Source organism: Cheilinus undulatus, linkage group 15, assembly GCF_018320785.1.
Source record: "Cheilinus undulatus linkage group 15, ASM1832078v1, whole genome shotgun sequence".
Lineage (NCBI taxonomy): Eukaryota > Metazoa > Chordata > Actinopteri > Labriformes > Labridae > Cheilinus > Cheilinus undulatus.
This window is the reverse complement of record NC_054879.1, coordinates 12,627,029-12,645,125: the sequence shown is the minus strand read 5'-3', so window position 1 is coordinate 12,645,125 and position 18,097 is coordinate 12,627,029. Positions and strand designations below refer to the sequence as shown.

General features: G+C 40.4%; 1 protein-coding gene across 8 annotated transcripts in view; it reads left to right on the top strand.

Annotated features, from left to right (window-relative positions):
- tns1b (tensin 1b) overlaps window positions 1-18,097 on the top strand; it is a 319,315-nt gene that overhangs the window by 64,455 nt on the left and 236,763 nt on the right. The window contains exon 1 of one of the 8 annotated variants that reach the window (XM_041806325.1): window positions 1,770-2,027. The exons of the other annotated variants lie outside the window; for them this stretch is intronic. Within the exon in view, the coding sequence (XP_041662259.1) occupies window positions 1,947-2,027 (81 nt within the window). The 5' untranslated portion in view covers window positions 1,770-1,946. Of the gene's footprint in view, window positions 1-1,769; window positions 2,028-18,097 lie in introns of those variants that run through there. 8 annotated transcript variants of the gene reach the window in all.

The following is an 18,097-nucleotide window of genomic DNA, read 5'->3' as shown; positions in this document are numbered from 1 at the left end:
ATGATCCATCCATGAACCCCTGCAATTGTCCATCCATCCATCCATCCATCCATCCATCCATGCACCCATGCAATGATCTTCCATCCATCTATCCATCCATCCATCCATGCAGCCCTGCAATTATTCATCCATCCATCCATCCATCCATCCATCCATCCATGCACCCCTGCAATTATCCATCCATCCATCCATCCATCCATCCATCCATCCATCCATCCATCCATCCATCTCCCCATCCATCCATCCATCATCCATCCATCCATGCAGCCATGCAATGATCCATCCATCCATCCATCCAGCCCTGCAATGATCCATCCACCCTTGCATCCCTGCAATTGTCTATCCATCCATCCATCCATCCATACATACATACATACATACATACATACATACATAAATACATTCACCCATGCAATGATCCATCCATCCATGCATGCAATTTGTTGTTTCTAACAAAAAAAGGAAACCATGTGTTATGTCACTCTATCTCATCTTTTTGGAGAATTTTTGAAGAGTTTTATGTGTAGATATGGAAAACTGAGTACTGGTAACACCATACTATGCACTGGTTTCTCCTCTATTTAACATCACTAGTGTATGACAATACTATTTTTGTTTCTATGGTAAGAGCAGCCATAAACACAACATATGCCGGTGTTACTTTTGGGTACCTTACTTATGACACGCTTAGACATTAACAGAGTTGGAAAGAGTTATTTGAATCAATGAGACCAAAATGGTGCTTTTTGTTTGTTTGGTGGACACCAAACACTGCACATCACCACAAACAGCTTCCCCACTGTGAAGCATGGTGGTGGCAACATCATGCTGTGGGAGTGCTTCTCGGCAGCCTGCCCTGGAAGGCTTGTAAAGGTAGAGAGTAAAATGAATGCAGCTAAATATAAGAAAATCCTGGAGGACAGTCTTATTCAGTCTGCACGACAACTACAGCTTGGGGGAGGATTTATTTTCAAGAAAGACAATGACCTGAAGCATACAGTGAAAGCTACATAGAAATGGTTTAAAGACAACGAGATGAATGTTCTGGAGTGGCTGAGTCAAAGCCCAGACCTCATTCCAACAGAGAACTTGTAGCTGGACTTAAACAAGGGGGTGAATACTTATGCAGTCACATATTTTACATTACATATTTTTTTGTTGAATATATGGACTTTTACAGCTCTTTTTTATTGTAATGGGGACAGGTTTGAAAATGCTGAAATTAAGCATGGAGTCATATCATACAGTGTTTCAAACATGGCGAACCTTTATGCAAATTTCAGGCACTTCAGCATGGACTGACAGTGTGACTAGCAGGTGTCCTCTCTGACATCTAGACTGATTCAGCGCTGTGTTTCCAAGTTTTCAGAGAAATGCCAGCAGACATTTATCACACGGGTGATTACAGGAGGAGACAGAGTTTATGAAATATTAAACTCTGGGTTCAAACCAGAAGTACATGATGAAACTGCACGAGAGAGACTGAGGGAGGAGGGGGAGATGGAGAGAGATGGATGCTGAGGTGGGGGGGCGAAGAGGGAGGAGGGGGGTGGGAGCAAGAAATGAATGAAATTAAAAGTGGTGGGACTTAGAGGACTAAAGAGGGAGGGAGGATGAGAGAGAGTGAGAGGAGGGGCAAAAGAGATGGATAATAAGCACAACACCCTCCCCCTTTCCTCCCGTGGAGCGCTGGGGGCAGCCCGACCCCCCTTCAAAAAAAGCTTTGTGAAAGTTTCGCCGACAGAGGGGCAGAGAGGCAGAGTGAGCGCAGAGGAGAGGCAGAGAGGATCTTATTTAGAGAAGAGTCAGACAGCGAGGCAGAGGCAGTGTTGACATCCAGGATAAGTCATGGCTTTGCAGCTTTGGGCAACTCTTCTTCTCCTGGCTGGATTAGATTTAAGGAAGCCCACCGGTCTGTAGCAGCAGCATCACTCTGACCCGTCACCATGCCGTCTGTGTCACTGAGCATGCCAACTGCTCTGGCAGGACCTGCTCGCACCTGGGTCTGCCTGTCCTGCATGTTCTGGGTGAGATAACATTTCAGCTGCAGTTTCTTGGCGTGAAAGCAGAGCAGATTTTCTTTATGTTTCACATTTTGCAACTTTTAGGAGATAGCAGACCTCTGTGCATAACCTGGCAATGAAAATCTTGGTGTTTGCAAACTTCTGTTACATAAAGTGTGCACAAGCTTCATGATGCAGTTAGGAACAAAGCTCGTCTGAGTGGATGCTTCACACCAGCATCATTGGGAAAGTGATCAATTCAAGCTGTTTCAGGATCTTTTGGGTGGTCTTCTTCTCGGGGGTTGGGTGGAGGGTTGGGACCCCGGCTGTGGGGGGCCTTGGCACGATGACACATTTGGATGCGGGCGATATCATGAAGAAGGCTAGGGGGGCGTGCAGACCCAAGACAAACTCTCTTTTGTTTCATCTCTTGAGAAGCATATTTGAAGTTTTCTCTGCAGCTCCGTGCACGGACTAAAAACTTGATTTAAAGTTTCTCTTCTTCTGTCCCTCTTCCTCACCCTCTTCCTCCCTCTGTGTCCTGCTCTGTCTCACTCTAGGTGGTTGGGACACAGCTATTTTTTGCTTTCTCTTGTATAATTCAATCTGCCGCGCATTCCCGCTCACAGTGAGGGGTTGTTTGTGCACTTGTGTGCCCTCTAAGCCCTGATGTGGTCAGTGAAGAACGGTGCTCATGTGTTTTTGTGTGTCTCCTAAAAGCATTTTGACCACGCTCTCGACATTTGTCTTAAAACACTCTGAGTGCTTCTCCTAATTTGTGCTGATATGAAAGAACATTCCTGGCTCAAATATACAACATTGCACGCTGCTTCACTCCTTTTTTAAAAGCTGAATAGAGGATGAAAGAGGAGAGACGTTGAATAGACCATTGAGATCCATCCTTCCCCATTCTGCACTGGTCCTTTGGGACATGACTGCACACCACTGGTAGGGCTGGACTCCTTGGCGAGGAGACTGGATAATCTTACAGAGCTCTTCATCAGTTAATTACCATTCTTTCTTTTGAGGAGCGGGAGGCGAGGTGAAAAGAGGGGGGGTCGTAAAAGAACCTCAAAGCCCCCCAGCTAAGCCCTGGGTCACTGATTGACTGCATCAGCGCACTGTATGACAAAGCGGGCTCACTTAAGGGGGTGGGGTTCAATCTGAGCTCTTGCGCTAATAGCGGATCTTTGTTTGGGTCTGAAACAGCCTCAATTTGGGTACACCTTAGTCCAACAATTTGGGGTTAGGGTACCTTTATCTGAGAGTTTCCCTTTCAATGCAAACAAAAGATGAAACTTGGCCAGAAACTTGAAGTTTTTCTCGGAATTTCACCTTTTTGTCATTGAGCAAAGGTACTCTGAGAAAGTTTCCGCCTTTCCAGGACCTTTAAAGGATTAAATATTCCGTCATTTGATGGATTAGGGTTAAGGCACCCTTCCCTTGTCAATAAGAGGCTTTTTAAAAAATGAAGATATGAATCATTGCAGGAAATTTAAATATGTTTGAGCACACCACATTTTAAGAGGTTAGTTTTGAGGCTCTCTTCAACAAGTGAATGATTTTGGTTGAAGAACTGTTGGTTGAAATTTTAGTACACAGGTATGCCACATTAAAATGATTAGGATTAAGGTACGCCATTTTTAAAAAATAAAACTGTTTTAGTGGAATGGTAAGATGCCTTGCTGTAGGCAAAGTATGCCATATTTTTTAAAATGTTGTGTGTCTGTGGGAATGTGTGCCCATTCATTCTGTAGAGCATTTATGAGTCAGGCCTGATGCTGGAGGAGAAGGCCTGGCTCGCAATCTCTGTTTCAGTTCATCAAACCATGTCTTTATAGTCCTTGCTTTGAACACTGTCATGATGGAACTGAAAAGGGCCGTCCCCAAACTGTTGCCACCAAGTTAGAAGCAAAGCATTGTCCAAAATGACTTGATATGCTGGGTCCTTAAGATTGTCCTTCTTTGGAGATAAGAGGTCTAGCCCAAACCCTGGAAAACAGCCCCATTCCATTATCCATCCTCCACCAAACTTCACAGTTGGCACAATGCAGTCAGGCAGGTAACATTCTCCCATCATCTGCCAAACCCAGACTCACCCATCTGACTGCCAAACAGAGAGGAGTTCAGTCTCAGTATGCTTTACAACATACCATCCAACGCTAGGCATTGGACTTGGTGATGTGAAGCCTGCATGCAGCTGCCTGCCCATGGAAACCCATTCACGAAACTCCCACCAAACAATGTTTGTGCTTACATTAATGTCAGTAGAAGTTGTGAAATCCTCAGCAATGGAATCAGCAGTGTGCTGGCAACACGCCATGCGCAATAGCAGTCTTTGACCTGCTCTGTGATTTTATGTGGTCTTCCACTTCGTAGCTGAGTTGCAATTGTTCCTAAACGCTTCCACTTTCTAATAATATCACTTTCAGCTGACTGTGGAAAATCCAGCAGAGAAGAATTTTCCTGAACCGTCTTATTGCAACGGGGGCATCCATCACACCACACTTGAAGTCAGAAGAGACTGCATGGCTATGTAGCCGAGTTTTCACACCTGTGGCAATGGGTCTGATTGAAACACCTGAATTTTGAACTTATAACTATATAGTATATGTGTTAAAAAAAAGAAAAAGAAAATTTGACTGACAAATAAACTTGAGTGGCTTTAAGTATACCTAATTAGTCAACCCTGATATTATCAATGTGTGGGAAACACTGCTTTGTAATCAAAAGAAAGATTTACTTGGTGGTTCTGGGTACACCTTTTAGTACATTGTATGAACAGATTGGGTTTATGGTTCCCCTTCTTTGAAAGAGTGTTTTTTGTGACCTTTACCAGAAACCTCAAGGTGTTTTTTTAGTCAAATAATCTAAAAGCTTGCCAAATAGGTTACCATTCTCTGCAAAGAAAACCTAAAAACTTAAAGATTTGCCAGAGAATTAGAAGTACAATGGCTCTAAAAAGTCTATACACACCAAAAATAACAGGTTTTTGTGAACCAGGCCAAGATAAATAATTTCAGAGCTTTTTTCACCCTTAATGTGACTAATAACCTGTCCACTTTCATTGAAAAACAAACAGGATATGCCCCTACAATCTGACAGATGTTGAACACTTATTTAAGTAAGAGCAGACAAATGTTTTAAGGCCCACTGTATCTGAGTTAACCGTACTCAAAACTTTTGGCTATGGCCTTTTTATGAGATGTTAGATGCTTGTCATTCAGTGCCTACACTTAAGCCTATTTTTAACCCCAATAATTTACAGGAATGAGGGTTAAAGCACCCCTCCCAAGAAAATTCAAACTAGGTAGGCCACAGCGTGGTCACAACATGGTACGTATGTGTAGTTTTACTCTGAGAGTTATTTTAGATTAACTGTAATCTGCACATCTGTCTTCTATAATTGGAGGGGCGCACCAGCAGACTCCTGTATTTCAAATCAGTCCAGTTCAATTCAGTAAGCTTTATTGGCATGAATGTTACAAAACAATACTTTCTCATATGTTCTTATAATGGCATTGAGCACGTACCAAACAGGTTTGGCAAATTGAACTTTGGCTGCCACAAATATACCTGGGCAGCCTGCCCATTTATCATCAATGTGTGAGAAACTGAACTTTATCAGAAACTGTCAGGGTGAGGGTGAGGTGTCAAAAAGCAATGGGGTATTTATGAATTCAAATATTTTTAATTGCAATGAGTAGATGAACCTTTACCAGAGCCTTTTTTATTGAAGCTGATATCATCTTTTGACAGATCAGGGTTGCAGTCATCTGAGAAAGTACTTTTTGCTGCAACCAAAGATTAAGATTTCCCAGAAACCCAAAGATTGTTCCATTACCATTTGAGAGATCAGAGAAGCTTTAAAATTAGTGAAATTCTCTCAAAGTACTCCTTTCTTCTGATCTAAAGCAGCACTTCCTTTAAGACTGATCAGGTTTTCATAGTCGGGACACAGACAGACTCCCTGGGCTCCTTGAAAAGAGACTACAGCTGCAAAAGCTGTTATGGACAACAGAGGAGTGGAAGACAGAGATATAGGAACAGAGAGAGAGTGAGCATGTGAGAGTGAAAGAGTAAGTACAGATGCAGGAAACAGACCGTCCCCATGAACTTGACAGGAGCTATTCCTCAGCCTGGCCTCAAACGGGGAGGTTTTACTCTTGTCAGGGCCGGATTGTCCGGGATAAAGGGAGGTTTTCCAGCTGAGGAGCAGAAAGAAAATGCTCAGAGAAATATAGGAAATGACAGGAGCGATTTGAAGGACAAAGGAAATGAAGGGATGGTGCTTTGAGCGAGATCAGAGGGCAAAGTGAGCACGGATGGTGCAAGAGGCCTTGAAAGAAGACCTTCAGAAGAGTGCGTCTCGTCCACCAAACATTGTGAATAATTAATGGTTTCCAAAAAAAGGGTTTTAGGGAGTTTTATCAGGTTTCTCTGAGCAGACAAGAAAGTAATCAAACGTCCTCTACAAGAACATGGCAGGGAGAAAGTTAAGACCATGCAAATCCTTTTGACATCCCAGGTTTATGCTCAAAAAGGTGTCATTAAGAGGATGTCCAGGTGTCTGTTATGTAATTCAGAGCTTTTGTTGGCCTTAGACCACTGCCTGAGTAGTGTCAGTGCTATTATTGACCCTCGGCTAGACCTTCAGTGTTGTGAGGCTTCAAAGAACCTGTCAGGATGATCGATATCCATTAACGTACACTCAGTCCATCTCGGTTCAGAGTTGGGTCCCAAAAGGATTGCTCTGGGAAATAATGTCATCTCAGGAATGTCGGGTCATTGGTCTGTGGTTGTTTTGACTTAAAAGTGGACAAACTTCAAACTTGTTGTGACTGTTTTAAACTGGCTTGGATCACAGACTTCTGCAAAGATTTATTCCTTTTAGGGATGCCCTGATCAAGATTTCTTTTCTCAATCAGGGCATCTCAGTCATCTCAGAGCGAGTTTGTGGTGCACTGGGACCCCAAACAGCTGGCAGTGTAACATGATATAAAGACAATAACAGTCTTATTCAGTCAACATGCTTCTACTGTCTTTGTTCAACAGAGCTGCATAGAAACCTCCCAAAGAGCAGTGCAACACATATCCTACAGCAAGAACAACTGAAATATACAACGTGATGATTCAGTCGTTGCATATGTGAAATAATACAAATAATTAAATAAGGCTGTATAGTGCGCTAAACCCAGTGGTTATTAACCTGTGGATTGCAATCTACTGGTAGATCTCTGAGACATTACAAGTAGATCTTTAACTCTGGATGTGTTATGTGAAGGCCGGACCTGACCCTTATAGATCTAGCCAGATTTTGGCACAATTGCTGAAGCAGATTGACATATGGTTGGCCAGACTATACCATGAGGCATAACGAACACTCTCGTAGTGTGACATAATCCATCACCATAATTCAACAAGACTTGCACGCCAGAATTTGTCTTGCATCTTCGATCTACTCTGACAACCTGGCACTGACCAACAGGGTTGCATTTGTTCCCTGTCTTTGTCCCACAGGGACCCCCCCGCTCCAGTATCTCCTTTTTACATACAGCAAAGCTAGCATAGCTAGGCCCACCTGGCTGATTTTCTCGACATGCTATCACATACTTTAAATTCTATTTGATGGCTAAGCTGTCCATATTGTCCTCTTCTTGATTCTTAGGGACAGGTCCACAATCGTTTCTGTTTTGCTGTTTTCTTCCTTTCTGAGCACAGGACGGCTAGCATCACACACAACACTTATGTTGTTGCTATGATTGACACTGCCGGGCCCGCCTCCTTGATGACCTATGAACTCACGCACAGTTACAAAGACAGCAGATAAAATCATGATGACAGTATACAATGACTGGTTTGGGATCACACTTGTAGATTGCTAGTTTGTGGGTAAAGACAGGACAAGAGTTTTGTTGTATAGTCTGCATGGTGCCGTCATAAAAGTAAAAACTTAAAGTTGTCTGATCCAGTCATGAGTAATTTTGGTCAACCCCTTTGGTTTTCAGTATGAACAAGATAATTGACTTATGAAAATGTGTTCTGTTTTTGCAGATTGTTCTTGTAGAGGTTTCACTAAAAAAGAAAGTTCAAACTTCTTTTGGATTTTTTTTATAAGCTATTAAATGCAAATGTGACTTTTAACATTTTCAAATAGGCTGTACTAGATTGACTGCTCAAAAATGTATTATGTTTGTACATTTAAATCTTAAACCTTCACAAATAGGAAGATTAAGAATGAAATCTGACACGTGTTTTATTCTTTTTCTTTTCTTTTGCTTAAATGTGGGAAAAATGAAACTACATCAACTGAAATGTGAAAATTAGTTGTTTTTTTCTCAGTGAATTTGGGAGTATAGATCTAGCTTTGTTTGCTAACATTAACTAATTGAAAAAGGTTGGCGAGCACTGGGCTTAACAGTGTAAAGAGTCTCTTAAGTGACTTTCTTCATACGAGGTAGATTTGCTTTATAGTAAGATGGCCTCCATTTGCACACATTTAGCAAAACATGATTAAGTGATTGTAGTACTTAATGCTGCAAAATGGGAGCAACTCTCTGTAAAACGTAGATAAAAGCATTTTAAAATTGTACCATAAGTAAGTAAAAACATGTTGGATAGTAACAAGACAGAAATGTGCCATAAGTAAAAACAAGATAAGGAGAAGGACATCAATATGAACTGTGCAATGAAAGATAAATAGAGAGACATGAAGTTTCTGACCATCAACTTCATTGCACTTTACAACTGATGAATTTGCTTTGAATTGCCGAGCAAAGCCAGGAAGTCCCTAATGTTGTGTTAAAAACCCAAAACCTTTCAGGTTTGTAAATTGTAGGTTACCGCTTAGCATTAGGATCTATAAATCCAAAAAGAAATAGATGATAAACAAATGGACCCTAATGGTCCCAGAACAAAACATGGAAAGTTCATTCTTCTTGCCAAACAGACAGAATCAAACCCTTTTTGACTTCTTTAAAAACAGTGCAATGTAAAAAAAATATAGTTTAACATTGTGATTAATCTGAACAATTTATGCATTTTTATGAATAAGTCCATACCCTAATCACAAATTTTGCTTTTTAAACTTAAACTAAGATCCTACCATGCCAAAGTTATGTCCATCCATCCATCTTGCACTGTTTATCCAGGTCGTGGTGGCAGCAGGCTGACAAAGTCAATCCAGACATCCTTCTCCCCAGCGACCCTTTCCAACTCCTTCTTGGGGATCCTTAGGCATTCCCAGAACCGACCAGATATATAAGTCCTTCAGTGCTTTCTGGGTCTTCCCTGAGGTTTCCTCCTAGCCAGACATGCTCAGAAGACCTCCAAAAGGAGGCGCCCCGATCTGATGCCTGAACCCCTTCAACTGGCTCTTTTCGATGCAAAGGAGCAGCAGCTCTACTCTGAATTCCCTCTGAATGTCTGAACTCCTCACCCTATCTCTTAGGCTGAGCCCAGACATCCTCTGGAGAAAACTAATTTCGGCCACATGTTCTTTTGCTCATTACTCAGAGTTCATAACCATAGGTGAGGGTTGGGAGGTTGATCGACTGGGAAATCAAAAGCTTTGCCTTTCGACTCAGCTCCTTCTTCACAGTGGTCCAGCACAAGGCCTACAGTATCGCTGCACCCGGAGGGAGCAATCAGCTGTTTTCAGGCAGAGCACCATGGTGTCAGACTTGGAGGTGCTAACTCTCACCCCAACTGCTTCACACTCAGCTGCAAACTGTCCCAATGCCTGCTGGAGATCCCCAGCTGAGGAAGCCAACAGAACTACATCATCTGCAAAAAGCTAGATGGAATTAAAAGTTAAAAGCCAAAGTTATGTAGCTTTAGAGAATTAACATCAGGTATCTACATTTTATTTAGGAGGCAGAGATGAAAATTGTTTTTCTACAACTCAACAATTTAAAGGGGTATTGACTCAAAAAATGATTTTCTTTAAGGTGGAACTGCACTGTGTTTTGGCCATAATGCTGAATAGATTTCCAGGTGTTTTGAATCCACATTTAAATGGCTTGGAAAACAGTACATATAAATGCCTGTGAAGAAAAAACTTTTATGGTAGCATTTCCAAAGATCCTACATTTGGGATAACCCACTCATGTTGCTGTGAAAATGTAGAAATTTCACCTCTAAACAACTTTATTTTTTTAAGTTCCTCTCCAAACCTCCTTTTTCCTCTCTTGGAGGTTCATTTGAACACACTGTGATTGCATTTTATTTACCCTGGTCTAAATGTCGTTTTGCTGGCCTAATCTTAATCAGATTATGATGTAATGTTGTGCTGACTCTTAGATTAGCTGATTGGCTTTTATCCTGCTGGTTTCAACCTTGATTTCAACACTGGATTAATGGTTTTAAGTAACAGGACTTATTACAACACTTGAGGATATTACAACAGCAGCTTTGAGTGGAGAAGAATAGCTGACCCCAAGGCGAGGTGATGACTTTTATTTCAAGCCAAATGTCAAAGGTACTAAATTTTCACAATGCTGATTTCCTCAATAATAATTTTAATGATAATTGATCGTTTTTGATCAGTTGCAGATCAATCAGGGTGTCTCTAACCCCTTTTTAGTTTTCTGCTCCTCTCTCACACCCCTCCTCTTCCTCTCATGGTCTGTTGCTTGTTTGATTCCCCCCCCTCCATCCCAGTTCCTGAGATTACCTCTGATTTGAGCTGAAAAAAAGTCCCACATGTGGGGCCCCTTTGAAAAACACCAACATTTCTTCAGTTGTAACATCTGGGTTCATGTTGCCCCAGTGTTTTTCACTGTAATGGATCTGCCATGCAGTTTGCGCTCACTCCGTTGTTGCCATCCTCAGGAATTTATCAACAACTCTTGTGATTTTTCATCTCGGTTCTGCTCTTTGGTGGTTGCAAAAATGGTCAGCAACAATAAGGGAAGTTTAACCCTTGCTCAGTTGATTTATGAGACTTGTTGAGCTTTGTGTTACCCCTCCCATCCACCCCTTTGGTTCCTAAAGAGACCCCCAGCCTTGTGCATGCTTCACTGGGCACATTGGCCTTAAACCTCCCATGCATGGCCTTCTGGCTTCGCCTGGGGGGAGATTCAGTGTTCAGAATTCTGACTGGGTTTTGGTTTTCCCACTTGCTCACAATGATCCAGGAATATTGACTTTAAAATCTCAGTAAAGTCTTCTTATCCCCATTTAAATTGGTGATCCAAGTAACCACCAACCCCTATGACCAACACATGTCATCAATCAAACGGGTGTTCAGAAAATTCTTCTAATGCACCAGGGCAATGATCAGGTGTTTGGATAATTTGTTCTTGGTTTTTCACGGTTATACCTGTCATGATTGCTTTCATTTGCCTTGTGTTCATTCGTACTTCTGTTTGAGACTTACCCCTGTTGTACAGATGCAGTGATTCTTAATGCCTACACCCAAAGAACTTGTAGAAGCCTTGTGCTAAGCTGAGACATAGGTCCCTCATTTTTCCTATCTTTATCATACATCTATCTGTATCATCTCTGACTTCATGTGACTCTTAGTATCAGGTCTAATTTAGTGCAAAATTGCCTCATGTCCTCTGGAGGGTTTACCTAACTTGGCCCCTTAGAAAGTGAGAATTCTTGTCCTTTAACCTCTAGTTATGGGCTGTGTCTTTCACACACTTTAATTCTGTCAGCTGTGGGACCTGATGTCATGGACACATTTTATGGACCGGTCAACCAAAATGAAGAAAGTCATGCAAGTGAGAAAACTTCACCCACAGTGTATGATATATAGAAGTTCTTTCCCCAAAATTAGATACTAAAGGCAAACAAAGTGTGCTATTTTGGCTCCACAGTGAGTAGTGTCTTTGCTCTGGCTCTAGTTTTACTGTCTATAGGCTCCCTTATGTCTAACAACACTGTCTAAGCGGCTAGAAGTCAAACAAGTAATAGCTATAATTGTCAAGAGTGATTAGTAATAAAGTAGTCTAGTTTCTTTAAAGACAGTTTGACATCCTATCGCATGTTTAAAATCTAACATTGAAATTACAGAAAATTACGAATTGCTTATTTTAACTGCAAATACATATAAGTGCCATATCAGTGCCATATCAGTGCCATATCAGTGCCATATCAGTCGTTAACTGCTTATCCTTAAAGTCCACTGAATACCTTTTCAGAAATACTCAGTACTGATATGCCTTGATGCAATAATAATAAACTTTATTTTTTTAGCACCTTCAAAGGTGTAGGTACAGAGGTTTACAAAGTGCTTTGAGAGTAAGCAGAATAACAATGATGACAAAACGTCAAACACAGCAGCAAGCATCACAAGAAAGACAAAACCCCAACAACAGAAGAACCCATGGAAGACTCTGCCAGCAATGTAGCTCAACATCATGAACCCAGTAGAAAAATTATTGTCATTAAGTTCCATTTTTGCATTAAACTAAATTTCGGCTGAATAGGATGAATCCTCAGGGCAGAGTTAGCCCTAGAAGGAGCCTTTGAAATAACCCCAAAACCATGATTTTTTTCTGATAAATCTAAAATGGCAGATTTCCTGTTGGAGTTAGAGTACAGGTCTGACAGGCATTGTTGTAGATCTTATCAAGCCACATAAGTCCAATTTTCAAACATGTGCCTGATTAACACCTCTATAGGGACCCTTAATTTAAACACATTGAAGGGTGGTATATGTAGCCATTGTGCAACACTTGCATTACACCCTTTTAATATTGCAAAATTTTTCAAAACTGCTAAGTATGCCAAGTTTGATGAGTTTTCAGTCATTGTAACGTGGCCAAATTTGCTATTTTGTTTAAAAATGAAAGAATTCCTTCATACTATAGATTAAGGCTCAAGCCTTTACCATCATCTGAACACTGTTGTGTAAATCATGTTTTTTTCAATAAGATGTCATGTCCTTTTATAGTTCAGTAGGAATCTGATGCAATATCAGCCGGTCTAGCTTTAATTGAACATGTTAATTAGCTCTACAACACATTCAGTAGTTTGTCGGCCTCTCAGGGTTTACTGCTGCAGTAAAATTTGTTCTTATGGGTGATAAATTTCTGCAGGTGACCTTGCTGAAGGAACAGCTTGTTAGTCCCTCGAGAACAGGAGAGGTCAGAGGTCAGTATTTAAAATGTGAAACAACTGTGGTGGCTGGTCTCAGACTTTTCTTTAGAGTCTGGAGGGTGGTTGGACCTGGTTGTAGTTAAGTTTAGTTAAGAAGGCGACAGGAGGCTCATTGTGGGGCCCTGGACCCTTCAGGACTGGGACCAGGACAGGCAAAACGTACCACCTGCACATTTACACCACAATTACGACATTAAGCTTTCACATTTCTGTTTGTCTAGTTTGTACAGAAAAAGAGACTAAGATTGTTTCATAGTTTTGGAGCTCTCTAAAACCATAACCTGTGTTGTCTCTTCAGCTAAACAGATGCTACAGGCTTCAATTTGATTAAATTCAGAAGTTTTCACTTTCCTTACAACAGTTCATGTTTGTTTATCTTAGCTGTATTTGATTCAAGACATCCTAAAGCATAGCTCTACTTTTGTCTTTAGCATCAGTTCCCAACAAGGAATCAGGGACCTCCTCATGGGTGCCAGAGTTCTCAATGGGAGCACAGGACTACGCTGTTCTGTTGTCAAATTGAATTTAGCATGAATTAATAAAATAACTCACTCACAGGATCATTTATATTGAGGTTATGCTGTGAGGACGTGATTGTAAGACGATCCTATTGGATTTTTACCTAATAGAATGATTTAAATGTATGTTAATTTGATAACAGCAGGCCATTCTGTTTTCATGTGGATCCTTGTTGGGGGGCTCAGTCATGCTTAGGTCTGAAAGTACAGGACTCAGTAAAAAAGGTCAGGAAACACTGGTCTAAAGTGCATTTTAGGAATGCACAATATTTGATTTTTGCAGATATTTATTTTATTTATTTCAGAAATTATTGATATTGATAAAGATACTGATGTAAATGTACTTCAGACAACAAACACTTCAGTAAACTTCCTAAATGTGTTAGAACTTATGGCTGATATTTACAGTAGATAATGGTTGTAAGAATTTTTTCATATCTGCAGATAGTATCTGATGATACTGAGTTCAATCTAAATACTGTTCATATGGACAGGTCTGCCATATAACATGCTTGGACCCCCCCTATTTTAATGCATTGTGTAGTTTTCAGGTTTTTGCGCTCTGAGTGTGTTATTTTTGGATGTTTTTGAATCTGTTATCTGAGACAAACTCAAACCTTACACTCCCAGTCTAACACATTTATTTTCTATTCACAGTAAGATGCAAATGGTCTTATTTTGCTAAGCAAAAAAAGAAGTGAAGATAAGTCTTTGAATATAAGTCCTTCAAAAAGAAAAGAAAACACGGGGTCCACCCACACCCACTTGTGCATCACAGCATTGTGCAAAGGTTGAGAGATCACACGACTTTTAATGCAGTCTCCTTTTTTAGTACAATTTTATCTGTTTTTGTTAACTGTTATATTTGATGGCTGGTATCTACAGAATACATGAGCAAAACTTTGTTTTTAAGGTAAAGTTTCAGTACAAGGTTGCTGCTTTAAAAAGACCACCACCTATTCAAAGACTTAGATGGTTGCAAAAAATCCGGCACAAAAAAATCCAAACCAGTCCTGAAAAATAATGATGGAGTCAGTGTGCAAACATGAACAAACAACATAAGGTCCTTTTTTTAATGTCACACTATTTTGGACAAAAAGCAACCAAAAAAAAAAAAAAAAACAGAATTCAGTGTGCAAAGGCCTTTAGCAGATTATGACTCTGACCAAACAAGCTACGTGCTTTTTGGACTTGTTTGGTAAAATGATGAAAGGTGCACGATATTATCAGCCTGACATCAGCATCGGCAGATATTGGCTTAAAAATGCAAACATCTGTATAGGCTGATTCAAATTTCTGCTGATATTTGCATCTTATTTTTTGGTAGTGAAAATCAGCATAAATCAACTGTGAATTTTAGACATATATACTTATAAATTAAAGGAGTTTTAGGCTGGACCAAGAGACCTATGCCAGTTGAGGTCTTTTTTCTGTATTTATCCTCATTCCTTAAAATTGAAAGTGTGATTTAACAACTAAATTTAATTTCTTTGTTCATCCTCAAACCTTAAAGTGTGTTGAAAGGACTTAAGTTTTAGTTCTGAAAACATACTTAAATGTAGACAAAAATCCAATATCATGCATCTGTTAAAATGATGCATTTTCCAATTATTTTCTCACTTTAAGTTCTTAAATATGTATATACATGGGCTTTAATTTTTGCATTTTTTTATGCCGTCAAAGCCAGAAACACATTTCATAAATGCGTGCATATTTATGAGTACTTATTTTGCTTAAATTAAGTAATCCTTGTAGAAAGGGCACAATTGTGTTCTTACACATTTGTAAAAACAAAAAGAAACAAACCTTTGCAGTGTAATCTAATTTTCAGTCATCAATTTACCTTTCTGTTATAATAACCAAACTTTTCTGCCACACTTTGGAAACCTTTTCTTCCTTTTTCTTGCTGCATTTTTGAAATGGCTTTAATTTCAATTAATTTTAGCTGTAAATAAACACTTTTCTAATGAATTATTAAACATTCTTATCTTTTGTGGCTGCTGATGACGAGATGTTTAATTATTTGACTTTTTTGTTAATCGCTCTAACTCAAGCTACCTTTTAAGGCCATGCTTCACATCTCATGCGTGTAACAGCATCATAATCAGCTAAAACATTCCCTACATGTACACTCAAATCTTTGTGTGTCTTCATTGCCAGAGCAGAACAGAATGGCCAAGTTAAAGTTATGTAAAAAATATTTTAACTAGGCACTGATTTCACACAACAAACCACAAACAGTGATCACACCAGGGAAGCATGTTGCTTTGTTAAACCTGCTGCCAGATTCTGAGTGCGTATTTGTGATAGTAATAATAGATCCCTGATTAAGAGTAGAGCTCCGTTTCCCTCCAACACCAGGATTTATTTCTTCACCGTGCCAACTGTTAGAGTTCCGACTCTCTAAAAGGAACTTGAGAATCGACTTGGCACCATTTCTGCGATTCGTCAGTCGAGGGCTCTCACTGAAGAGGCCCAGAGAACTTGTTAATGCCATGATAACCTCTAACTCTGGCTGTGATCTGAGACCTCCTGCAGATACCAATGCACTCAAGTGTGAGGCCAAACAATGCTCATTGGAAGTGGCGCTGACAGCGTCCTGCTGCGCTGCCTGTGCTTTCATCCAGAGAGATTGGGATTTACACTGGTGAATACCAGAGGGTTAATGGTAGAACACAGCGATCTTCAGGACAGAGTCCACTGATGCCAGTTTAAATTCTGGCTTTGTCAAAGAAATATGGAGTTTTTTAAATCATCTCTGAGTGAGAATGGCCAATCCACTGCTGATACCAATCATAGTTTATATTTTGATATAGCAGCTGGTCTAGCAGTTGGCCAGTCCAGTGTACTGGGACCTCCTACAGTTGGTGGTGCAGCTAGATAAAAGGAGCACAAAAGTCATATGGCTTATTCAGCCAACATGCTTTGCTGATTTTGTTCAACAGAGCAGGACAAATAGCCCCTAAAGGAGCAATGCAACAAATATCCTACAGTAAGGACAAATGAATAATACAATGTGATGATTCATTTATTGTATTGCATCAAATGTTATGGGAGTGAAATAAACAATCATTCACATACTGAAAAACATCAAGTCCTCCTAATAGGCCAAAGACCACAAAAAGTCAAGTAAATTAAAGGCAGTAAGGTCTGGATTGTTGGTGATCAGTGTGAACTCAAACACCGTGCCTTACCCTGTTTTAAATTGTATTTTTAGTTTGCAATATAATGATGATGTTGCAGTCAGTTTTTCTGTGATTGTGAAACACATTGTATTTCTTGTGCATGAAATTTGCTATAGAAATAGTTTTACCTGACATAACTAGACTAATACCATCTACTGTATCAGACAGAGTGCATATGCAAGTGCATTTGGACTCGGAACAATGCGACTAATTTGAAATGCAAAGAAAGTCAACAAGAGGGAGTAGTAGCTTTCTCTTTTACCACTTTTCTCATTTCCTCTTGTGCACTTTTTGCATGTCTTTACTAGTAATAGTTGTCTTTTTGTGGTTGCAGTTATGGGTGCTGATATGGTAGGCATAGTATCAGCATAACCCTTACCCTGAGTGTGCATTTATGGAGCCAGGTTGTGTTAAAAGTGGTAATTCTGTTTTGGTCTGTGATGGTCATGTGGTTGGGTAGGTGCGATAAAGAATGTCCTTGTGTTGGGAGGGTGGGCGATGAGATGGAGGGGAATGACTCTTGGTTACTGGAGATCACTGTTCAGCCAAGGAGGTGTTGCAGCAAAGTGGGGCTCCCTCTTGACAACTGCATAGTGAAGTGCTGCATTTTGCTTCCCATTGGTTGGCACAGTTGACCAGTAGTAAGGGTTTAACTGGGTTAAGAGACTTCTTCAAAGAGCACGCAACCTTCTCTGCAGAGTACAAGTATCTTGTGGTTACTTCTAACACATCATGCTAGGGGAATCAAAATGTGCTTTATATTGCAATAATTGATAGTTTCAATATATTTTTTGGGGGGGAATGTTGGGAACCATTTCATACATATTGTCCCCATGTAAAAAATATAATTTGAAGCCTTTCCCTTGCTGACTTATCACAGTATTAAATAATGTGTTTGAGCACAACCCCAAGAGCTCAAGTATCCTGGGGTCTTGTTCCTAAGTGAGGGTAGGATGGACTGTGAGATTGTCAGGTGGATTGGTGCTACATCAGCAGTTTTGAAGGCCCTGTACCATGCCGTTATGATGAAAAGGGAGCTGAGCCAGAAACCAAGGTTTTTTATTTACCGGTTGATCTTTGTTCCATCACTTACCTGTGGTCATGAGCTTTGGGTAATGACCAAAAAAATGAGATTGAGGGTTCAAGTTGTCTAAATGTGATTCCTAAAGAGGGTGTCTGGGCTCATCCAGAGGGATCTCGAAGCAGAGCTGCTGCTCCTAATAACTCCTGGTCACCTATCTGTGGAGGTCTTCCGGGCAAGTCCAACTGGGAGGAGACCCAG